The following is a 21,208-nucleotide window of genomic DNA, read 5'->3' as shown; positions in this document are numbered from 1 at the left end:
TGCTGCTAATGACTGGTTCTGTGTGGTTAGTGTTTTCTGTGACTTTGTGAAACAGAAGCTTGAGACGATAACCGAGGGATGACCCGAACCCAAACTGTGGAGGATTTCCCAGTCGGTTATATGGAACAAACCATTTGGCTCATCAGGATCCGTGTTAAAAGTGAACATAACACAAACCTCATCATTCCACGACTGTCAAAAATCTGATGAGGTTTTCACACGAGGCAGAAAACTTGGTGTTAAATGTCACCAGAATCTAAAGGATTCACATTATTTTCTTCAGTAAATGAAGAAATACTTTAAATACATTTAAAAAAAAAAAAAAAATCAAAGCAGAAAATGTTCCCTTTGACTCGATTTGTTTGTTAAAACCTTAAAAATATTAAGAAATGCCATCACAGGTGCTCCAAACAATTAGCAAAAATAGATTCCGATTTTTTATTTGATCAAAACATGCATCCGAAGTTAAACTAAATTAATTAGAAGATTCTAGTTTTAAAAGTAAACCTAAACAGTTTTTCTACATTTTTAAAAATGGCGAATAGAAACAAAATGCCAGTTTAAACCGGCTCAAAGAGTCAAAACACGAGCAGAACTTACCGGCTGTTGAATTCAGATCCGGTTAAAGCCCAAATAACGTCCGTTTCATCTCCGGTTGAGTGTCTGCGGGGTCCCGCTGCAACCGTTTCCGTTAAGGAGCGTCACGCGCTCAGGTGAAAGGTTATGTCACGGAAACTGACACGTTAACTGACAGATAGCAGGTAGTTCTCTTTTTTCCACAAATTATTCTTAGTTGTTCTTTTATCAGAGGCCACACGCAGACTTTGATAAATACGTAAATTAAAAATAAATAAAAAAAAATACACCTTGACAGGTGCACAAGGCACGTGGGCCGATGATGGTCTGATTGGAGCCTATCTGGACCCTGCACGTGTCAGTTTGTGAGGTTTCCCGTCAGGATACCTTCATCTGTTGAGATCTACAAGAACTTATTTGTTTCTGAGCTTCCTTAAACAAGGTGCGCCCAGGTGCCTGTTTTTCAGCTCCACTGATGTTTTCTCACATAAATACTAATGATAAACCACATATTATCTTAGGAAGACCATAACCAAGCTGTCAATAAGAGGAATATTTTTCAAGTAGGCGTATTTGTTATTATTATGTAGCTGTCATGATGCAAAACACTATTTCAGAATCACCTGACAATAAAATATATTCATTATTATATAGATAAGGCGTTCTATCTTTGTTTAAATTTCTCTTAAATCAACCAGTCACTGCTTGGTTTTGTTGACATTGAGAAGCAGGCTGTTTTCATCTTTTTATTGTCAATTTCCTGCTGATATTGAGCTTCTATATTGGTATCGTCAACCATTATGTCCACAAAAGCATGCAACCAAAAACCAACTAACAACTAATATTGTGGAGGAGCTACTAATAATATGTTGTAGAGATGGACTGGTCCGACACTTTGGTCCAGAATTAAATATTTAAACTACTTGATTGATTACCATCAGAGATCAGCATGAATTAATCATCTTCAGACCATATCAGATTCAATTTAGTTTTATTCATATAGTAAATAAATGTCATCTTAAGGCACTTAAAAAATACAGTCCAATTCACTGTAACACAATTATATATCTTGATCATTTTAATAGTTTTAGCAGCTGATGGATGGATTTAATTAACTCTATAGTTATTCAAGCTGCCGAGAAAATCTATGACTTCGACTGGGATTTAGCCAAATTATTTTAGCATGTACGGTTTAGCATAAAAAGGCCAAGACATTCCAATCTTGCTAACTTTGGTAGTTTTGAGTTAAATATGTCACTAGTATCCACTAGCCTCGGTGTATGCTAAATATGTCCAAAGGTATTCTTTTAAACCGCAGCTATGCTTTATATTTAAAGCTAATTTGTTTCACTTAGCATGTTAGCACGCTATATTTATATCTACAACATCAGATCTTAGCATTAGCATGTTAGCACTGCCGAAAGCTTGGTAACATGCTAATGTTAGCATTATGCTAACAGAAACCTGCCATGCCAGTTCACAGAGACACAACACAGCTCCATAGTTAAATACTTTTATTACATGCAAAAGAATTTCAATAAATCATACAGGCAATAAACTTTATAAAATGTTATACACTTTATTCTTAAAATAATTGCCAACACAATAGACTAGTTTATGTTTACATAAAGTTCACTCAAACATTGATACTTTCAGACTTTTTTCTGAACTGTCTGTTGATCTTAAAGTAATCACAAACTATATTGTACCATAGATTTTGGTCAGCATGAGGCACAACATTGAAATGCATCATTCTGTCCTGTTCAGACAGTCATAATATTTGGGTTCTATGTAGTAAAGCTTTGTTCTCATTTGAGTTAAAAAAATAATAAACTATAAAAATCAAAATGCAGTTGGATCTGGATAATGCAGAAATGTAAGTAAATTATTCTTCCAACAGGTTCTGCTCATCATTTGAGTAAACTTAATTATCCGAGGAAGTCCTCAGTATCTTCTGCGCAGCATATTTTAATAAAATCAAAGTTTTTCCTACTTTTCAAGCAAAAAAAATCTCTAAACTGCGTTTGAAATATCTTTGGTTGAGGGTACATTTTTTACTGTGTTGTATTTTCAATCAGCTGGTTCAATAAGTGAGGGATTGAGTTCTCAGTGTTGTCTAATGCTGGCTAATGCTGCCTGTTGTTGGTTATCACCACATTTAAGACTGTCAGTTGTGTTACACAAAGTAAACGTATTAATACCACTTCATAGCAGACAAGAGCCTTCAGCAAAGTTTAAATGAAAAAATGTCTTTGTTCCCAAGCTTTAAAGAGGTCAGAGGTCGCTGACAGGAATTTACTACAGTGGTAAAGGGCACTCAAAGTTACTCTTGATTTCACTGGCTAATAAGGGCTTCCTGTTTTGTTGTGAGCCGAACTCCAAGCAGGTTAAGCAGGAACTTTAGGTAGTCAGGGTGATTCACAGTTTTCATTTGCTGTTGTCTGGGCTCAGAGGAACAAAAGATGGGATTATTAGTCTGAATACATCTGGTGAACAAAAATCAGCTCGACTTCCTGCTCCAGCTTGAAATGAAGAAAGGCTTCCATAATCAAATACACACGTTTCATCTGCGTCTTTAAGACCTTTGTGATGAATCTGAAAAAAAGGTTTCCATCGTGAGGAACATAACGAATGTGCAGCACCGCTTAGAAACAGGTTCAAAAGTATGAAACGAGGAAGAAGCGCTGGGCTCGTTGGGGATAACACCAGAAACAGTGGTCCAGTACATTTAGAATACTCCTTTAAAAAATAAAAACAAGGTATTTAAAGAACAAAAGTCAACTTACAGTAGGAACAAATATCAATTGCATCTATTAATCGTACCAAGACAACTGATTTTTACATCTTTTCTGTCTGGAAAAGGAGAGAAAATTAAAATGTGCTGCTGTATGAAGTAATATCTGCTGTTCTCATCATGCTCGACCTTTCGGTTTACTGACATCATCGATCCAATGAAAAAGCAGCAAGATTCAGGATGAAGTATCTTAAACACATATTCAAATAGAATTAAAACCTGGAGGACAGTAAGAGCATTCTTCTTCTTCTGTGGATTTATATCCGGGGAAGCTTTCAGGCCGTCCTCTTACAGACGTGGATGAAGTAGCACGGCGCCTGGCTCTGACCTGGCACGTACACCTTGAAGTCTCCGTAGACGCTGTGCTCCAGTTTGCCATTGAAGGCCTCCTTGAGCAGCCCTTTGAAGCTCTCCAGGCGGTGAGGATAGTACGACAGACGGAATTTACTGTGGACAACAAACAAAGATCAAGAAAATGTTACGATTCCTCAGTGAGCTTTAAACGGTGAATAACAGAACTGGGTTGAGACTGTGTCCATAATTCATTCCCAGGTGTTTTTATGGTTCCACATACAGATCAGCAGGTGTTCTGTGTCACCTTATGGCCGAATGTATGGAGGACCAAAACTGCCAAAATCCAAAATAGATACAAAATAAAGGAGTTTATATGAGGATAAATGCCACTGAAATTAAATTTTTAAAATTATTTAGATATAGAATGAAAAGAATAAATGTTTCTGCATCAATTTAAGCTGTTAATGTTATTTATTTAATTTGCGTCTCAGTTTTATTCATTAATTCAATCGGAAGATATTTAATTTCTTTCTTTGTTTTGTTTGTTATTTCCTTCACATCAAACTGGTTTATATATATATATATCCAAATGATCTATTTATTTAATTTTAAATTCATTTTAGTTATTTTATTTACAGATGGATTTAATTCTCAGTTATGTCCCATATATTTATTTCCCCAAGTCCATTTATTTCTGTGGCGAAACCTGGACAAAATCTAATCAAACAACATATTATTGATATATTTGTATTATTCTATGTGAATATCTACATCCAAACAGCACATTTACTCTCATTTCAGTCATTACCGCTTTATATTAATGTTTAAATATATATATACAGTATGTATATGAAGTCCATATAAATGCACTCTCACTCATGGTGCAACAAGCCAACAAATCAGAGCTGATCCAGTCACTTTAATGTTTTAAAAGCTCTAAAAAAGTGCTTAAAACTACCAGAGGTCATGTCACTAACCTCCTGAGCGAGTTGAATGGTTTTATTATCTTAAAGTATGAAGGAAAAAACAATATTATGTGACCCAAATAGTGAAAACCTGCTGCAAATCAGCGTACTTTAACCGAATTAAAACACATACAGTGCAATAGTTCAGCCTTTCACTCAATCTGAGCCTCTGTGAATGACGATTAAAGAGTTCTCCTGCTGGTGTTGAGCCACTAAAGAGGATCCTGGTCATGTGTAATTCTGGTAAATGTGTCTCTTGGCAACAGGAGCGGTTCCAGGTGTGCGACCCGTGGAAACCGGCCTACCTGACTTCAGGTAGATTTTGGTGGACGGCCTTTGGGACGTGGATGGTGTAGTCCAGAGTGATCATGTGTGGCTTACTGTTGACCCACAGCACCGAGGTGGAGATGTCCTGAGTGAGGTCGCTCTGAAACACACGTGAACACACTTATGGATCGTTCTACAAAACAGCTGCTCTCTGAGTTTATTGATCTGATATTCAATATTGATCTGGAGCCACACTCCAGATTCTGCTGCTGTGTTCTTTGAATGTAATTATTATCATCCATCCATCATCTTCTCTCTGAGGTCCAGCAGGGACCTCCATCATCCATCCGTCCATCATCCATCCGTCCATCCATCCATCTATTATCCATCCATCATCCATCTATTATCCATCATCCATCCATCTGTTATCCATCCATCTATTATCCATCCATCCATCATCTTCTGAGGTCCAGCAGGGACCTCCATCATCCATCCATCCATCCATCCATCCATCTATTATCCATCCATCCATCCATCCATCATCCATCCATCCATCATCCATCTATTATCATCCATCCATCATCTTCTCTCTGATGTCCAGCAGGGACCTCCATCATCCATCCGTCCATCATCCATCCATCCATCCATCATCCATCCATCCATCTATTATCCATCCATCCATCCATCTATTATCCATCCATCTATTATCCATCCATCCATCTATTATCCATCTATTATCATCCATCCATCATCTTCTGAGGTCCAGCAGGGACCTCCATCCATCATCCATCCATCCATCCATCATCCATCCATCTATCTATTATCCATCATCCATCCATCTATCTATTATCCATCATCCATCCATCTATCTATTATCCATCATCCATCCATCCATCATCCATCTATTATCCATCCATCCATCCATCCATCATCCATCTATTATCCATCCATCCATCATCCATCCATCCATCTATTATCCATCCATCCATCATCCATCCATCCATCTATTATCCATCCATCATCCATCTATTATCCATCCATCCATCATCCATCTATTATCCATCCATCCATCATCCATCCATCTATTATCCATCCATCCATCATCCATCCATCTATTATCCATCCATCCAATCGTCTGTCCATCATCTTCCTCTTATAGGTCGGGTCTCAGAACCAGCAGGTCCAGCAGGGAAACCCAGATATCCCTCTCCAGCTCCTCCTTTGGATCCTGAGGCGTTCCCGGGTCAGATGGGATATATAATCCCTCCAGAGAGTTCTGGTTCTGACCCGGGGCCTCCTCCCAGGAGGCATCCTAACCAGAGGAACCACCTCAGCTGACTACTTTCTGTGTGGAGGAGCAGCGGTTCTGCTCAGACTATAAAAAGGAGCTCAGAGTAGAGGCCCCGGGCCCCGATCCGTCTGTCCATCTCTGATCCAACTCCACCATCACTGAGAACCAGGTCCAGAGATGCTGAAACTCCTCCAGCTGAGGCAGAGACTCATCCCGACCCGGAGGGAGCGCTCCGAATGAATCAGTCACGGGACGTTTGGTAAAAAATATCAATTTATCATCAACAGTGTCAGATAAATCATCAGATCCACATGATGTTCAGGTCTGTGGTGGAGGCAGAAATCTGATCTTACTTTAAAATCCCATCATATGGATCAGAATCTTATTAAGCGTCATTTCAAAGCAGCAAAGGTTCGTCTTTATTCTAATACAGACATCTTAAAACTAATATTTTGTCCCTTTTCTTACACCTCCGGAGACATTTCTGCATGAATGATCAGTATTTTGTGTTTTCTCTTTACTTACATGTTCAGACTCTTTTTGTTTCTTTAACAGTTTAAAACAAAGAAAATGTTCCTTTAGTTGCTGCTCAACGCTTTGCTGATTTCCAAACCAAACGTTCACATTTAAAGGAGAAAACTTTATGAAAAATAAGAGCTTTGAACCCTTGTTAATGCAGTGAAATGAAGGTTTAATTGTGCAGGAAGAAGCTTGTTTTAGGATAAATCTTCTGCTCAGAAGTGAGTGAACTGAAGCAGATTTGGTGGCTCACAGACTCTCTGGGTTTAGAGGTATCAAAGGTGTTTGCTCAGTGCTTTGGTTTAGGCCGTCCAGCTGGATGGTTCCTCCTTCGGCTGGATTACAGACGGTGGAACTTGTTTTTGAGTACATGTGGATGATAAAAGTGTTTAAACACCTGAACCAGGTTTTATTTAACAGAAATAAAGCGAATATTAAAAGTACAGCAGCAGTTTGTTTTCCTGCCAAAACAATCTGAAAGCCCAGCTTTCCTTCAGTGAGAATCACAGAATATCCGGCGGGCTCTGCGTGGAGATTTGGGTCTTATACTGAGCTGCTGCCGGGGATGCTGTCAGTAAACCAGAGTAAACAAAACTGTCTGTTGTTTCCCAGAGAAACGAAGAACCAGACTGTGCAGAACGTTAAGATTAGAAAGAGGCTTTTCTGTGCCGCTCGGGCGGATCGTTTTCTTCTTCTTTGACGTTACACAGAAGTTAAATGTTGAAGGTAACAGCAGGAGAAACAAACATTTTTATCTGCTTTAAAACAGGAGCAGGAGCAGTTTCAGCATCTCTGGACCTGGTTCTCAGTGATGGTGAGTTGGATCAGAGATGGACAGACGGATCGGGGCTTCGTCAGCAGTAATGAGGGCGCTGCTCCGGTCCGTTTGGTGAAGCTGAGCCGGAAGGAGAAGCTTTCAGGTTCCTGCTCCATCTTTGTTCCAACCCTCACCTGTGCTCACAGATCTGGGTTCTGACCCAAAGAATGAGGTCGTGGATACAAGCGGCTGAAATGAGTTTCCTTCAGAGGGGGGCGGGGCTCAGCCTGAGAGAAAGGGGGAGGAGCTCCACCATCTGGGGGAGGAGCTCCACCATCCGGAGGGAGGAGCTTCAGCATCCGGGGGGAGGAGCTCCACCATCTGGAGGGAGGAGCTCCATCATTCTGGGGAGGAGCTCCATCATCCAGAGGGAGGAGCTCCACCATCTGGGGGAGGAGCTCCACCATCTGGGGGGAGGAGCTCGGAGTAGAGCCGCTGCTCCTCCACACAGAAAGGAGTCAGCTGAGGTGGTTCCTCTGGTTAGGATGCCTCCTGGGAGGAGGCCCCGGGTCAGAACCAGAACTCTCTGGAGGGATTATACATCCCATCTGACCCGGGAACGCCTCAGGATCCAAAGGAGGAGCTGGAGAAGGTCACTGGGGAGAGGGATATCTGGGTTTCCCTGCTGGACCTGTTGGTTCTGAGACCCGACCTATAAGAGGAAGATGATGGACAGACGAATGGACGAATGGATGGATGGATAATAGATGGATGGATGATGGATGGATGGATAATAGATGGATGGATGGATGATGGATGGATGGATGGTTGGATGATGGATGGTTGGATAAATCTGTGTCTGAACAAACGAAGTTGGGCCTTCACTGTTACCCTCACTGATGGTCGGCCAGTTGAGGGCAGATTAAAATACGAATGCTTATGTGCTTTGGCTGATCGATCTGATCAGGAATCCTGTGTTAAAATCTTAAAATCTTTATTCAACAGCAGGCTGACAGGAGCAGAAGGTCCCAGACTCTAACAGGGCCGACTGCTTTGTACATGGAGCGTTTTTAACAGGAGGAACAGCTTCATTATGTCTGTTTACTGCAGTAAATCACACAGCAGACGTCGGAAAATTGTGTCAAACTGTTAGAAATAAGATAAAATGTCCCTTTAAAGCAAAAGGTTGGGGTGCAGGGCTGTTTAAGGGCAGTTTCAGGCCCATAAATGCACTCCAAAACAAGCGAGACGCTCACAGTTTTAATGTTCACAAACTTCTCTGGAGTCGCTTTAAAAGCTGCAGAAGCATTAATTAGTCAGAGCGATAAATGCCGATTTATAAATCCACAAATGTACCGGCTTCGGTATTAAGATGCGTATCAATATCAACATACCTTGTAGTAGATGTTTTTGCCTTGCGGCGCCCGTCCGGTCTCCAGGATGTAGTCATAGTTACGGTGGTCAATGATGAGGATCCCGCCCGGTCTGACCATGCTGGCGATGTTTTGCAGGGCCAGCTGTTGGTCACTCTGGTCCCCTATGAGCAGTTAACAGGTGTCATGATTGATGACCAACTAACCTTCAAAGTTCAAACCAATGTTATGCTGATGATACCCGGCTTTATCTGTCATTCCCACCTGACGACCACACGGTCTCAGCACGAATCTCAGACCGTCTCTCTGACATATCAACATGGATGAAAGCCCATCACCTCCAACTTAACCTCCCAAAAACTGAGCTGCTGGTCTTCCCAGCCAAACCAACCGTACACCACAGCATCTGCATCCAAACTGAATCCCTATCTCTCTCCATCAAAGGTTGCTAGAAACTTGGGTGTCATGATTGATGACCAACTAACCTTCAAAGATCCCGTTACCTCGGTTGCTCGTTCAGCCGCTTTGCATTACTAAAGATAAGAAAGATCAGACCATACCTGACCCAACATGCCCCCCAGCTCCTGCTGCAGGCCATGGTCATCTCCCACCTTCACTACTGCAACGCTCTCCTAACTGGTTTCCTAACTGGTTTCCTAACTGGTCTCCTAACTGGTTTCCTAACTGGTCTCCTAACTGGTCTCCTAACTGGTTTCCTAACTGGTCTCCTAACTGGTTTCCTAACTGGTTTCCTAACTGGTTTCCTAACTGGTTTCCTAACTGCTCTCCTAACTGGTCTCCTAACTGGTCTCCTAACTGGTTTCCTAACTGGTCTCCTAACTGGTCTCCTAACTGGTTTCCTAACTGGTCTCCTAACTGGTCTCCTAACTGGTCTCCTAACTGGTTTCCTAACTGGTCTCCTAACTGGTCTCCTAACTGGTCTCCTAACTGGTTTCCTAACTGGTCTCCTAACTGGTCTCCTAACTGGTTTCCTAACTGGTCTCCTAACTGGTCTCCTAACTGGTCTCCTAACTGGTCTCCTAACTGGTTTCCTAACTGGTCTCCTAACTGGTCTCCTAACTGGTTTCCTAACTGGTCTCCTAACTGGTCTCCTAACTGGTTTCCTAACTGGTCTCCTAACTGGTCTCCTAACTGGTTTCCTAACTGGTCTCCTAACTGGTTTCCTAACTGGTTTCCTAACTGGTCTCCTAACTGGTCTCCTAACTGGTCTCCTAACTGGTTTCCTAACTGGTCTCCTAACTGGTCTCCTAACTGGTCTCCTAACTGGTTTCCTAACTGGTTTCCTAACTGGTCTCCAGCCTGTGAAACCTCTGCAGATGGTCCAGAACGCGGCGGTGCGTCTGGTCTTGGATCAGCCTAAAAGAACACGTCCCCCCTCTGTTCATTGAACTCCTCTGGCTGCCCTTAGCCGCCCGCATCAGGTTCAAGTCCCTGATGTTAGCTACAAAGAGCTTAATGGAACGGCTCCCATCTACTTGAATGCTCTTGCAAAGGCTTCTGTCCCAACTGGGTCCCTCCGTTGGTCCCAGGATTGTCGTCTAGCAGCTCCTACACCACGCCTAAGACAATCCAAACTCTGTTCATGTGTCGTCCCACGATGGTGGAATGACCTACCGAGCGCTACCAGAACAGGGGCGTCCCTGTCTATCTTCAAGAAGCTCCTGAAAACCCAGCTCTTCAGAGAGCATCTCCTATCCCAGCACTTACCTTGTACTTCCCTCCCCCCTCTATCTCTGCACTTTATCTTTCTGCACTTCCTTCTATGCCTGCACCCTATCTCTACTCTGTCCCCTCTGACAGAGTCGGACTCCTGGGTTCCTTCTATGTAGCTTATTGTTAGCTTTTTATAAAGCTGTTATATCTTCATTTGTAAGTCGCTTTGGATAAAAGCGTCTGATAAATACAGAAACACAATGAAAAAATCCCTCTTTTACCTTTAAAGTCAGGTAAGTGGGCGAATGAGTTGCCGAGGCAGATGACGGCATCGAAGCCTTTTCCTGGTTTCTGAACGTCCTCCGACAGCGTCAGCCAGTTGGCCTCCTCGATAACTGCCGACGAAGAGGAAAAGAGCGGTCAGAGAGGAGGCCGTGAGGTCGCCTGACGTTCCGTCCGACGCCAAATGTCTAAAACCTTCAAATGGGACAGTTTCGTGTGAAGAAGTGGGATGTTTCCTACCCCACTGGTCGAACGCCCGCTCTTTTCTCCGTTCCCATCTGGCCTTCAGTGCATACTTGAGCATTTTGTCGCTGGCGTCCACACTGACCATATCGAAGCCCTCCTCCACCAACATGATGGAGTCGACTCTGTAAAAAACGAGAAACATGCAGAACACAAAGTGAACAACATGTTGCGTTGCCACGGAAACGGGCATTTCTCAGGGCGCCTCTGTTTTTTGTGATGTTTGTTGCCACCTTTCAAAGTCAAACCTGCGTCACAACATCTAGTTCAGACTGTTTTCTAAGCAGTTAGTGGTGAGCATGTCAGAACACCACAGACAGGTAACCACAGCGGTTTTACAGGTGAAAAGAGAGCTGGTGGGTTATATCTGACAGCCAGAGGCTTCTTGTGCTGATAAAAACCTGGCAGAGGTAAAAGGAGCGAGGCCAAACCGCAGCCTGCAGGGAGGCTGCTCGGTTATGTTTGGATTCCTCAAACAAATGATCACATCAAACAGGTTATTTCCAAATTCCAAAAGATTACAGGCGTGAGATTGGACCTGAAAAATGAAGCACAGAGGCTGCAATCATTAACAACAAGTGGGTAACCGCAGAATAATATGAAACAGATAAGAGACTAACACAAAGTTAACCGTCTATAAGCAAGCAGAAGATTTTAAAGGTGACATATTCAGTAAAAATGCCTTCTTCCTGCTCCTGGGAGCTTATATCAGAGCGTCTGAGGTCACCAGCAGGTGTAAAACTCCCCAAAAACACAACCCTGGGATTTATTTAGTTCCCCTTTGTTTGAAAGTTCCTCATTTAACGAGCCGTTCTGATTTTTATTTCTAAAGTACGTCACTCCTTAAGTTGGCTCCGCCTCCTCCGCTAAGCCCCGCCCACTCACATCCACCCTGCTGGACGGATGAAGCCAGCTTCTGGTGGAAATGTTCTGCTGTCAGCTGCACTGAGGAGCATGCATCTTCCATCCAGCAGCAGCCTCAGAGGATATAAGAGCCCAGTGGATAAACTATATCTGAGGCTAATGTTCCAGCAGAGTTAGCTAAAGACTGTGAATGTGCAGCAAACACTTTTCATCCCACTGTTTTAACAACTTGGTCCAGTTCAACGCTGGACTGAAGGAACTGAGCCACAAAGAGGATCAGTTCCAACTCTCAGAGCCTGAACTTCAGAGCAGGGAAATGGAAGCATCTGAGAAATAACTCCTCATGGTTTATTTACTGATTTATTTCTTCCTTTAGCAGCAGCTAACGCTAACAGCTTAGCTAATGAAGATGACGTACACCAACTTCTAAGGAGTTACTGCTGTTCCTTTCTGAAAGATGAACATTATTGTTCCCACATTACTTTGTTAGCTGAAGCTTTCTAGCTGAACGGTTCCGTTCTGTAACTCAGACAACCTGCAGCTGTGTTTAAGGTGTGTTTCCAACACAACACCGGTCCTCTCCTCACTCTCGGTGTGTTAGCGTTACATTATCGGCATGTTTCTGATAAAGATGGAGGTCTGGAGGAACAGCTTCATTTAGTCTGCGTTACTGCATTAAATCACAGCTGTAGCTGCTGACCTCACTAAAAGAGTGGAGCTGAGCACTTGTCTCCACACCGTTAACAAAGAGTGACACAAAGTGTCAAGACAGATTGAGACATAGAGCCATTGTGCTTAAACCAACAGGTATTCTGACCAAAGCCTCAATAAGACCTCAGAAAATCGCATCAAGTTTATAAAGTTTCCGGTTTAGGAAGCACTTTTGTTGCCATAACTTAAAAAAAGGGCGACTCTTCTCCTGCAAGTCATGCTGATTCAAGCCAAAACTCTAAAATCATAACCTGCAGCATCTTGCGTAAGCTGCCACTAACAGCTGGAAAGCTCGGCCCCATAAATCATTCAGGCAAAAATAAACAGAGTCATTCGTGACTTTACGTCACCTCAGATGGCTGAGAGGCACGACTACTACTCCACTAACACCTAAAGCAACTCAAGGCTTCTCCAGAGCATCTGTATATTTGCATGTAAAATGTGCTTTTAGAAAGAAAAGGAATGGAAACTGGAGTGCACTGAAGTGTGAGGCAGTTTGAGAATGACATTCACTCACTGGCCTTGATGCCCCCCCACAGCACTGATAGACTATCAGGACAGATAAACAGACTGCAGGGAACCAGTCAAAACTCCCAGAAACCGGCTCAGTTTCACCAAAAACACTTCACTGCACTTAAAAACTACAGGAAAATGTACATTTTTATGAAATCCCGTTTAAATCGACATGCCAGAGCTGGAGGCAGGAAGTGGCTGAGCAGCAGCTGTCAACTCTGCACTTTCATTCATTATTCTCTGAACTAATCCGGATTTTGTCCCAAGTTAGAGGGGTCAGCAAACTGCAATTCCCTGAAAGTCAACCTAACTTCACAGTCTGTAAAGATAATCTCACTAATTCCTTATGTAACCCCCCCTGAAAAGAGCCATTTCTGTAAGTACTTTTCATTGTGAATTATTTCAACAGGAAGAATTTAAACTACTTCATTTCAGCAGGTTTTTTTTATATGATCTTAGCTCTTTAAAGAGCAACAGAAAGGCTGAAAATTAGGAGCATGTGTCCTTCACAGTTAGAGAGCAGGTGGTCGCACACATTCACAAACCTGAGGTGGGTTTTAGAGCCATATTTTAATCGGCAGGTTGCACAACTCCACACTTGCTCCTACAACTAAAGAAATATGACATTTTATCGAATTATAACGACGCCGATGGATGTGAATTAAAGACTGTTGTGTTAGAGCATCGGTATGATTCATGTCTGCTGATATTCCTGCATTTGTATTAACCTAACGTGTTTATTTGGTGGTGCTCAGAGCCAAAACTGGAGGTCCCCGGTGTGAAACTGCCCAGTCGGCCTGACATTTACCCTGTCCCGCAGGCTACATCCAGCACACTCCGCACTCCTTGCTGCTTGAGCAGAGACACCAGCCAGCTTTTGTACTCCTGCGTCCGACTCTGAGTGTCTCCGATGTACAGCTCCCACACTTTGGCCGCTTTTCCGTCGGCGTACTGGTCGGGAAGACCCTCGGCGGCCACACCGAGAGACCGGGTCCTGAACACACTGTCGACCGACATGCTGCTGCTGGAACCTGCCTGACTGTCTTCTTATTGCTCACCCGCTAAAATGATCAAAATTCCAGCAAAAATACTTGTTTATTTGTACGTGTGAGGACGGACTACTTCTCTGACAGGTGTTCGCTCCACATGCTAGCTCAGATTGCTGTTGTTATTATTTATACGAGCAATGCACGGGGACAAACTTTAACCCAATGGCGCTCCGCTAAGAACGACGCCTACTCTCTGATTGGATGATTTCAGGGAGGACATCTCTGATTGGATGATTCCAGAAGGGTACGCCTTTTTTCAAAATGCGTCACCAGACGTCCCGTACGTTGTAATTAAAGGGTTTAGTTTACTCTGTGTAATGCCTCGCAGGCTACGTTTCACACTATGCCATAATCGCACAATTATAGTCAATTGTTTCTATAAATTAAACAGTTATGCTTATATTCGTTTAACTTGTTCGTAGGAAATGATTTAAGGTTAAGATTTTTCCGGTGAAAGCCGCTAATGAGATGCTGATGGTGCCTCTCAGGCTATACTCAGGAAATAAATACATATTGAAAGGTGGCGCAGAAGCCTCGCCCTTTAAAACATTTCATCATCTCATTTCACAGCTTGTACAACCTGTTTACATAATCAATAACACATCAAAAGACTTTTCTGAGTAATTATGATTTTTCAGTTTTAGCAATCATATTTGTGACCTTTTTCACTCTAAAATATTCCTATAGTTCAGTACAGGAACGCTTGGAAGACAATATAGCAGCTCCATGTTGGATATGAGGTTGTCTGTTACACTCCAACAGCAACCAAATCCCCTTTTTTAACCCTCTTTTCCAAATAGTGAACTCCTCCTGCTGCGATTGGCTCATCAGATACACAAATATTCTGCATTTACTGGCTGAAAGAGGTTATATCAGCCACAGCCGGTGCTGGCCAGGTTAGGTTTGCAACTGCCAGTTTTATCAACACTGACCTACTACTTCACTGTGTGCTTTCTTTTAGTTATCCACACACACACACACTTTATTTTCAGGAGAACACAAAGGTCGCACAGCAGCCTGCAACAAGTTCCAGTTCCTGGTTTACCATGAAACTCAAGCTTGTCGGCTTGCAAAGTGTCTGTGAGACGGTGTTAGTCTGGGCTGGGGTTGGCAAGAAAACAAAGCCTTCACGCTTAAAGTCATTTCGAAAGTCTTATTGAGAAATCACAATGACTGAGCAGGTTACGGCTCAGGCCAACTAAATCTGAGTTTAATCTGCTTCCTATCAATGAAAACATTGTGAAATCACTTCTTGTTTTAAAGTTTAGCGTTGTGCTACTACAGCGCCTTCAACGCTCAAAATACTGCCAAGGAGGATATTTAAAGCTCCCTTTTGTTACTTATTCCAAAGCATGTTCACTAATCTTTACCCACTTGTTTTTGGTCGTGTTTGTTCATTCACAGATTTATTTATCTATCACTGATTAAAGTAAAGTCTTATGTTGTGTTTCTTTATATTTAGGCTCAGGCACTGGACATGTTCAGGGAGAGAACTTGAGTGATTATTGAAGTTTTTCCAGCTAATTGAGTCGATTATCGGTAGTTTAATGTACTCGTTTTATTTGTGGTTAGTAGTGTGGTATTAGAATGACATAATAGTAGTAATATGGTCTTATGTGACTCCATCTCATTCTGCTGCAACTTCATTATTATTTTTTTTCACTGGCTGGTTGGGTTTGTGCAGGAGATTTAGGGCACTAATTAGCACCGATGCTAACTCCCTAACATCAAGCAACAGAAGACACGTGACAATGTGCATTTACTACTCGCACATCTTTGTAATGCAATCATAATCCAATTAATTAAAGTCCAAATTAGTCCAATTCATACAGAGCCAATTAAAATAAGTAGCCTAGCTAATGAAAACAACAGATTGCACAAAACTTCTCTTTGATCCGATCCCCCGTCCTGAGCTGCACGAGGCGACTGTGGGAAGAAAAAACTCCCTTTTAACAGGAAGAAACCTCCATCAGAACCAGAACCAGGAAGGAACCATCTGCCTGGACCAGCTGGGGGCTGAGAGGACAGGAAAGAGGGGACAACAAGCAGCGTAACACCAGGCCAGAGATACCTGCTGAGAGAGAGAAACACAAGTTAATGACAGCAATGATGTCAGAGGGAGGAGAGGTGCATCATGGGAGGTCCCCCAGCAGCCTGGGCCTATAGCAGCAGAACTATGGGATGTTTCAGGCTCACCTGAGCCATCCCTAACTATAAGCTTTATCAGAAAGGAAAGTTTCAGCCTGATCTTAAAGGTAGAGAGGGTGTCTGCTTCCTGAAGCCAAACTGGCAGCTGGTTCCACAGAGAGGGGCCTGATAACTGAAGGCTCTGCCTCCCATTCTGCTTTTAGGGGCCTGATAACTGAAGGCTCTGCCTCCCATTCTGCTTTTAGGGGCCTGATAACTGAAGGCTCTGCCTCCCATTCTGCTTTTAGGGGCCTGATAACTGAAGGCTCTGCCTCCCATTCTGCTTTTAGGGGCCTGATAACTGAAGGCTCTGCCTCCCATTCTGCTTTTAGGGGCCTGATAACTGAAGGCTCTGCCTCCCATTCTGCTTTTAGGGGCCTGATAACTGAAGGCTCTGCCTCCCATTCTGCTTTTAGGGGCCTGATAACTGAAGGCTCTGCCTCCCATTCTGCTTTTAGAAACTCTGGGAACCACAAGTTCATAAATGTCACTGTTTTTAATACAGAGAGTTTATCAGCAGGCCACTAATAAGAATAATCTGGAAAATTAAGAGTATATCCACCTCTTCAAACACCACAAGACTGCCCCGTCATTAACGATTCACCCTTTATTTATCTTTCTGTGGTTCATTTTGTTATTTCATTCAGACAAGAACTCATTGCTAAACGCTAAATAAAACACCTGAAAGCAAATGTGGTGAGATCGCTTTAGTCTCTATGAACAGTAAGACAAACGATCCCATCGTCACCAGCGTTGGCTTTATGGTGCAAAACAGGAAAGGAGAGCTGTAAAGTTCAGAGTTTAGTCAGCTATTAGGACTGATACAACTGCTGTTTTCAACATCTTATCTTCATTACGCCTGAACAATCACTGCAGCTGATATGAATGATTAATCAGGACAACGTTTTGTTGGAAATAATTAGCTGATGTGCAACAACTTCTGTTCTTTCCAACATAACAAGATGCACAACAAACGCTGCATCAGTCCCGGTAGAGAAGGCAGGTAAAAGATGTGAATGACTTAAACACATCATGGTCAGGTGACATTTTAACAGCTGGCAAAGTGTGAACGGCCCTTTAACTACTTATATTCTCCACCAACTAGTTTAGAACTGAAGATGCCTGTCAGATGAGAGGAGAAACTTCTTTCAGTTGCTCTTATTCCAGCTCTTTGGGTTAGAAGTTCTGTCCATAAAGATTGTGAACAGTGTCAGTGACCAACGTGCACCTGAAACGAGTCTCAGGCTACGTTCACACTGCAGTTTCTAAGTGACCCGAATCCGATTTTTTCGCTCATATGTGACCCATATCTGATTTTCGTTTGTAAATGTAAATGTAATTTATTTCTACAGCCCTTTACAACAATCCATTTCGGTACCAAAGTGCTTTACAGCAGATAATAAATAAAGAAAAGAATAAGTACAAAACAATAAAATAACAGTAAACGCAATAAAATACAGCAAAATTGAATAAGATAATATAAAAGTGTCACCATATTACTGGGTATTAAAAGCCACCTGAAATAAATATGTTTTTAGCCCAGATTTAAAGAGGCCCAGGTTAGAAATAAGACACATCTCGGGGGGGAGCTTATTCCAGAGCCTGGGGGCAGCAACAGAAAAGGCTCGGTCAACCCAGGGCTTGTATTTTGACCTGAACACTTCCAACAAAAGTTGATTTGTTGACCTCAGAGCTCCACCAGGGTTACGGACAGTTAAAAGCTCAGATAAATATGATGGGACGAGGCCGTTAAGAGCTTTAAAAACAAACATTAAAAGTTTAAAATCAATTCTATAAAGGACAGGAAGCCAATGAAGTGTTTTGGCAGTGTGAACAGCACAAGTCGCATTGAATCTGACATTTTCTAATCAGAATCAGGCCACTTTAAATGTGGTACTGAATCGGATACGAATCTGATTTTTTTGAATGATGGCAGCCAGGTTGCATTTATACGTCAATGACTATGATGTCATTCTGACCCGCGGTGCACTGCCGCAGCACTCTGGGGGAAACCCACCTCTGCCCGAGTTTAATATATTCAGGCATGAGGACCTGGTGCACAGCTTTGCAGAAGTCCTGCACAATAGCGCAAACGGAGGACTTTGCGATGCCAAACAGGTTGGCCAAGGTGCGGTAACCCGCCCCCGTTGCTACCCAATGTAGCCCCGCTCCCACCCGCTTTCTGAAGAAGAAGGATCTCCTGAACGACTCCTCTTGAAAGTCTCGGGGAGAGGCGCTGACAAATGTTGGACAGGTCTTTTATTACTTATATTATTATTAGCGTTGCTCTGCTCAGACTCGTGGGAGACATGCTTGTTTCCATGGCGATAGCGGAGCGCCAGATAAATTTATATTATACTTTTTTTTCAGCGTGAGAAATACCACGTTGTACCACGTGAGAACTTGTTGAAATGCGTGTGTCTTGTCAGATTTTAGAGCCCTGATTTTTAGCATTAAGCCACACAGTCCTGCAGCACCGGCTGCCGTTGCCATGGTTGCTTCTGTAAACTCCATCGTGGCGTGGTTTATGGGCGTGATGTCATCAATGATCAACTGCGCATGCGGGTCACACAGCAATCCGTAGACGGGCCACATTTAAAGATGTGTAGCCAAATAAAAGAATCGGATCTGAGCATTAAGACCTGCAGTGTGAACGTAGCCTTAAACTTACTGCCTGCAGTGTGACCAGAGCTCTCACCGCGGTTGTACACGACCGAGAGGTCAGGAGGAGAACTGGGCTGGGGAGATTTAATCTCCCGGATGATTTGGGAACGCCTCGATGTCCCGGAGGAGCTGGAGGAAGTGGAATCTCAGGCTGTTGCCCAACGACCACGTCCTGAAAAAAACATCAGAAAATGGCGGGATGGTCGACTTTATTTTAACACCTGAAAGATTAAAATGTTTCCAGACTTCTGACATTCCACCTTTAAATAAATCAGCTGTAAACATGATGCTTTGAGGCTTTGAGCTGATCATTGAGTCTCTGAAACAGCTTCCTAGAGCATTTCAGTAGTTTCCCCATCAGGACAGCAGGTGTCAGCAGAAGGGCGCCAATAACGGCAAAAACAGCTGACGTGACTGAATGAATTCAGGTTTTAATGTCAGAGTCATACCCTCTACAGTCATTCCACAAACAGTTAGATGCATATGCACAAATATGAACATGAATCAAGTGTAAAATGCATAAAAATAGTTGAAAAAAAAAGAAAATTTGTCCTTTTGTGACGACTCAGCTCCATTTCAGGGGAAACACTGTCCTGTTAACCTAAAGAGAGCACATTTATCTGACTGATTGCTCTGCAGCTTCAGAAACTATAACAAATGCTTTTAAAAATAGAAGTTTAAAGGTTTCTATTAAACTTTCTCCTTAAAAAGAAGTGAACACAACCATTTGTGTTGTTGCTGCATATAAAAGAAAAGTGAAAAGCTAAGTGGAGGTTGTAGATGTGAGCGACTGCTTGTTGGACCAATAAAGCAGCAGTTTGCTTCCCAAACAAATTATAAATTATATTCCAGTTCAACTGGTCAGAAAAGAACAAAAAAGAACATGATATTTTTCTTTTTTTAAGGTTTTTTTACAAACATTTTCCACCATATTTCAGGTGTAGCACACATTTGTGACTGTCCCTGAAGCCTGAAACATCCTCCAAAGTCTTCTTTATTTCTTTTTTTATCTTTTCATGTGAGTTCAAAAGGCCCAGAGGAGCCTTTAAATCGACTGAGCATGTATTTATAGAGTCTTAGAGGTCTGGAAATGTTCCTTCAGGATCATATAGGAAGCTGAGAACCCAACAGAAAATGAACAGTCATACAATTCAGGGAATTACTCAACCATACCAGCAACTCTACGGCTCTAACCCAGTGTAGTCAAACCCGTTTTAAACTGTATCTGCACTAAACACAAAAGAAATACAAATCTCAACATGTGTATTTACTGAACTACAGGTAGAAACTTCACACAGATGCCTTTTTAAAAGATAATATATGTGGATTGATTGAAAGAGTTACACCATCACAAGGATTAAAACAATAAAGATGTGCAAAAATCCTTCAAATCAGGAGTAAAATGCCCTTTTTAGTGGTAATACATAATAAAGTAATACAGTTTTATATCTTATTTTTGGCTGTATGAAAATAAAAAATGAATTTATGTTAAATGGAGGAAACATTTTAAAGTTTATCTCGTATAGCTTTTAAACTGAGAATCCCAAACTCGACCATATTAGATCCTTTTTTTACCCCTTTTATAGATTTTTACAGTTTTCCTTCCCTTCTTTTTGGTTTAAGTCCTTATTGCTCCCACTTTCAGCTAATTTTCTAAGCAATTCGCTCCAACTTTGACTTTTATAGATGAGCTGGAATTGCAAAGATCAGCGACACACGTTATTTAAAAGGTAAAAAGGAGGCCGTGAATGAGAGCATCCGCTTCAAAAGATGCCGTCTACACTTTTCTTCTTTTCATAAACTGCAAGGCGTACGTTCCTAAATCATGGCCTTACTCAGGAGAAATTAATATTTGAGTTTACATCTGCTATCTAATTTGACATTTTCCATTTGTGATGCTTTTAACTCGTCAGAAGAGAACCGAGACGCCGTTCTCCTCTGAAGGAATGACTTTAAATATCTCCCTGAATGTCCTTCACGAAGCATCACGTGGATTCGTGAATCAGCAGCTTAAATCAGCAGGAAGCACACGGATGGGATTAAAATGGAGCACCTTTAACACTCAACATTGTCAGCAAGACCAGAAGTCTGCCGAGCAGAGTTTTGCTCTCTGCGTCTCTGACGCTTAACAAGAAAAAGTCGAATCACAAACACGGACACGACCACGGCCACCGCGAGTGCGACC

General features: G+C 42.3%; 1 protein-coding gene across 1 annotated transcript; it reads right to left on the bottom strand.

Moving 5' to 3' along the window:
* Positions 1-2,075: 2,075 nt before the first annotated feature.
* On the bottom strand, positions 2,076-14,297 carry gnmt (glycine N-methyltransferase). The gene is made up of 6 exons (XM_072365058.1): positions 13,932-14,297; positions 11,033-11,160; positions 10,792-10,905; positions 8,858-9,000; positions 4,935-5,056; positions 2,076-3,817 (listed from the first exon to the last, which is right to left on the bottom strand). Exons 1-6 carry the CDS (start codon positions 14,138-14,140, stop codon positions 3,646-3,648), a joined length of 888 nt encoding a protein of 295 aa, XP_072221159.1. The 5' UTR covers positions 14,141-14,297; the 3' UTR covers positions 2,076-3,645.
* Positions 14,298-21,208: the final 6,911 nt, after the last annotated feature.

The sequence above is a fragment of the Leuresthes tenuis genome, unplaced genomic scaffold (assembly GCF_036924035.1).
Source record: "Leuresthes tenuis unplaced genomic scaffold, fLeuTen1.0.hap1 SCAF_15, whole genome shotgun sequence".
Taxonomy (NCBI): domain Eukaryota; kingdom Metazoa; phylum Chordata; class Actinopteri; order Atheriniformes; family Atherinopsidae; genus Leuresthes; species Leuresthes tenuis.
The sequence above is the reverse complement of the archived record's forward strand: the minus strand, read 5'-3'. Positions and strand labels throughout refer to the sequence as shown.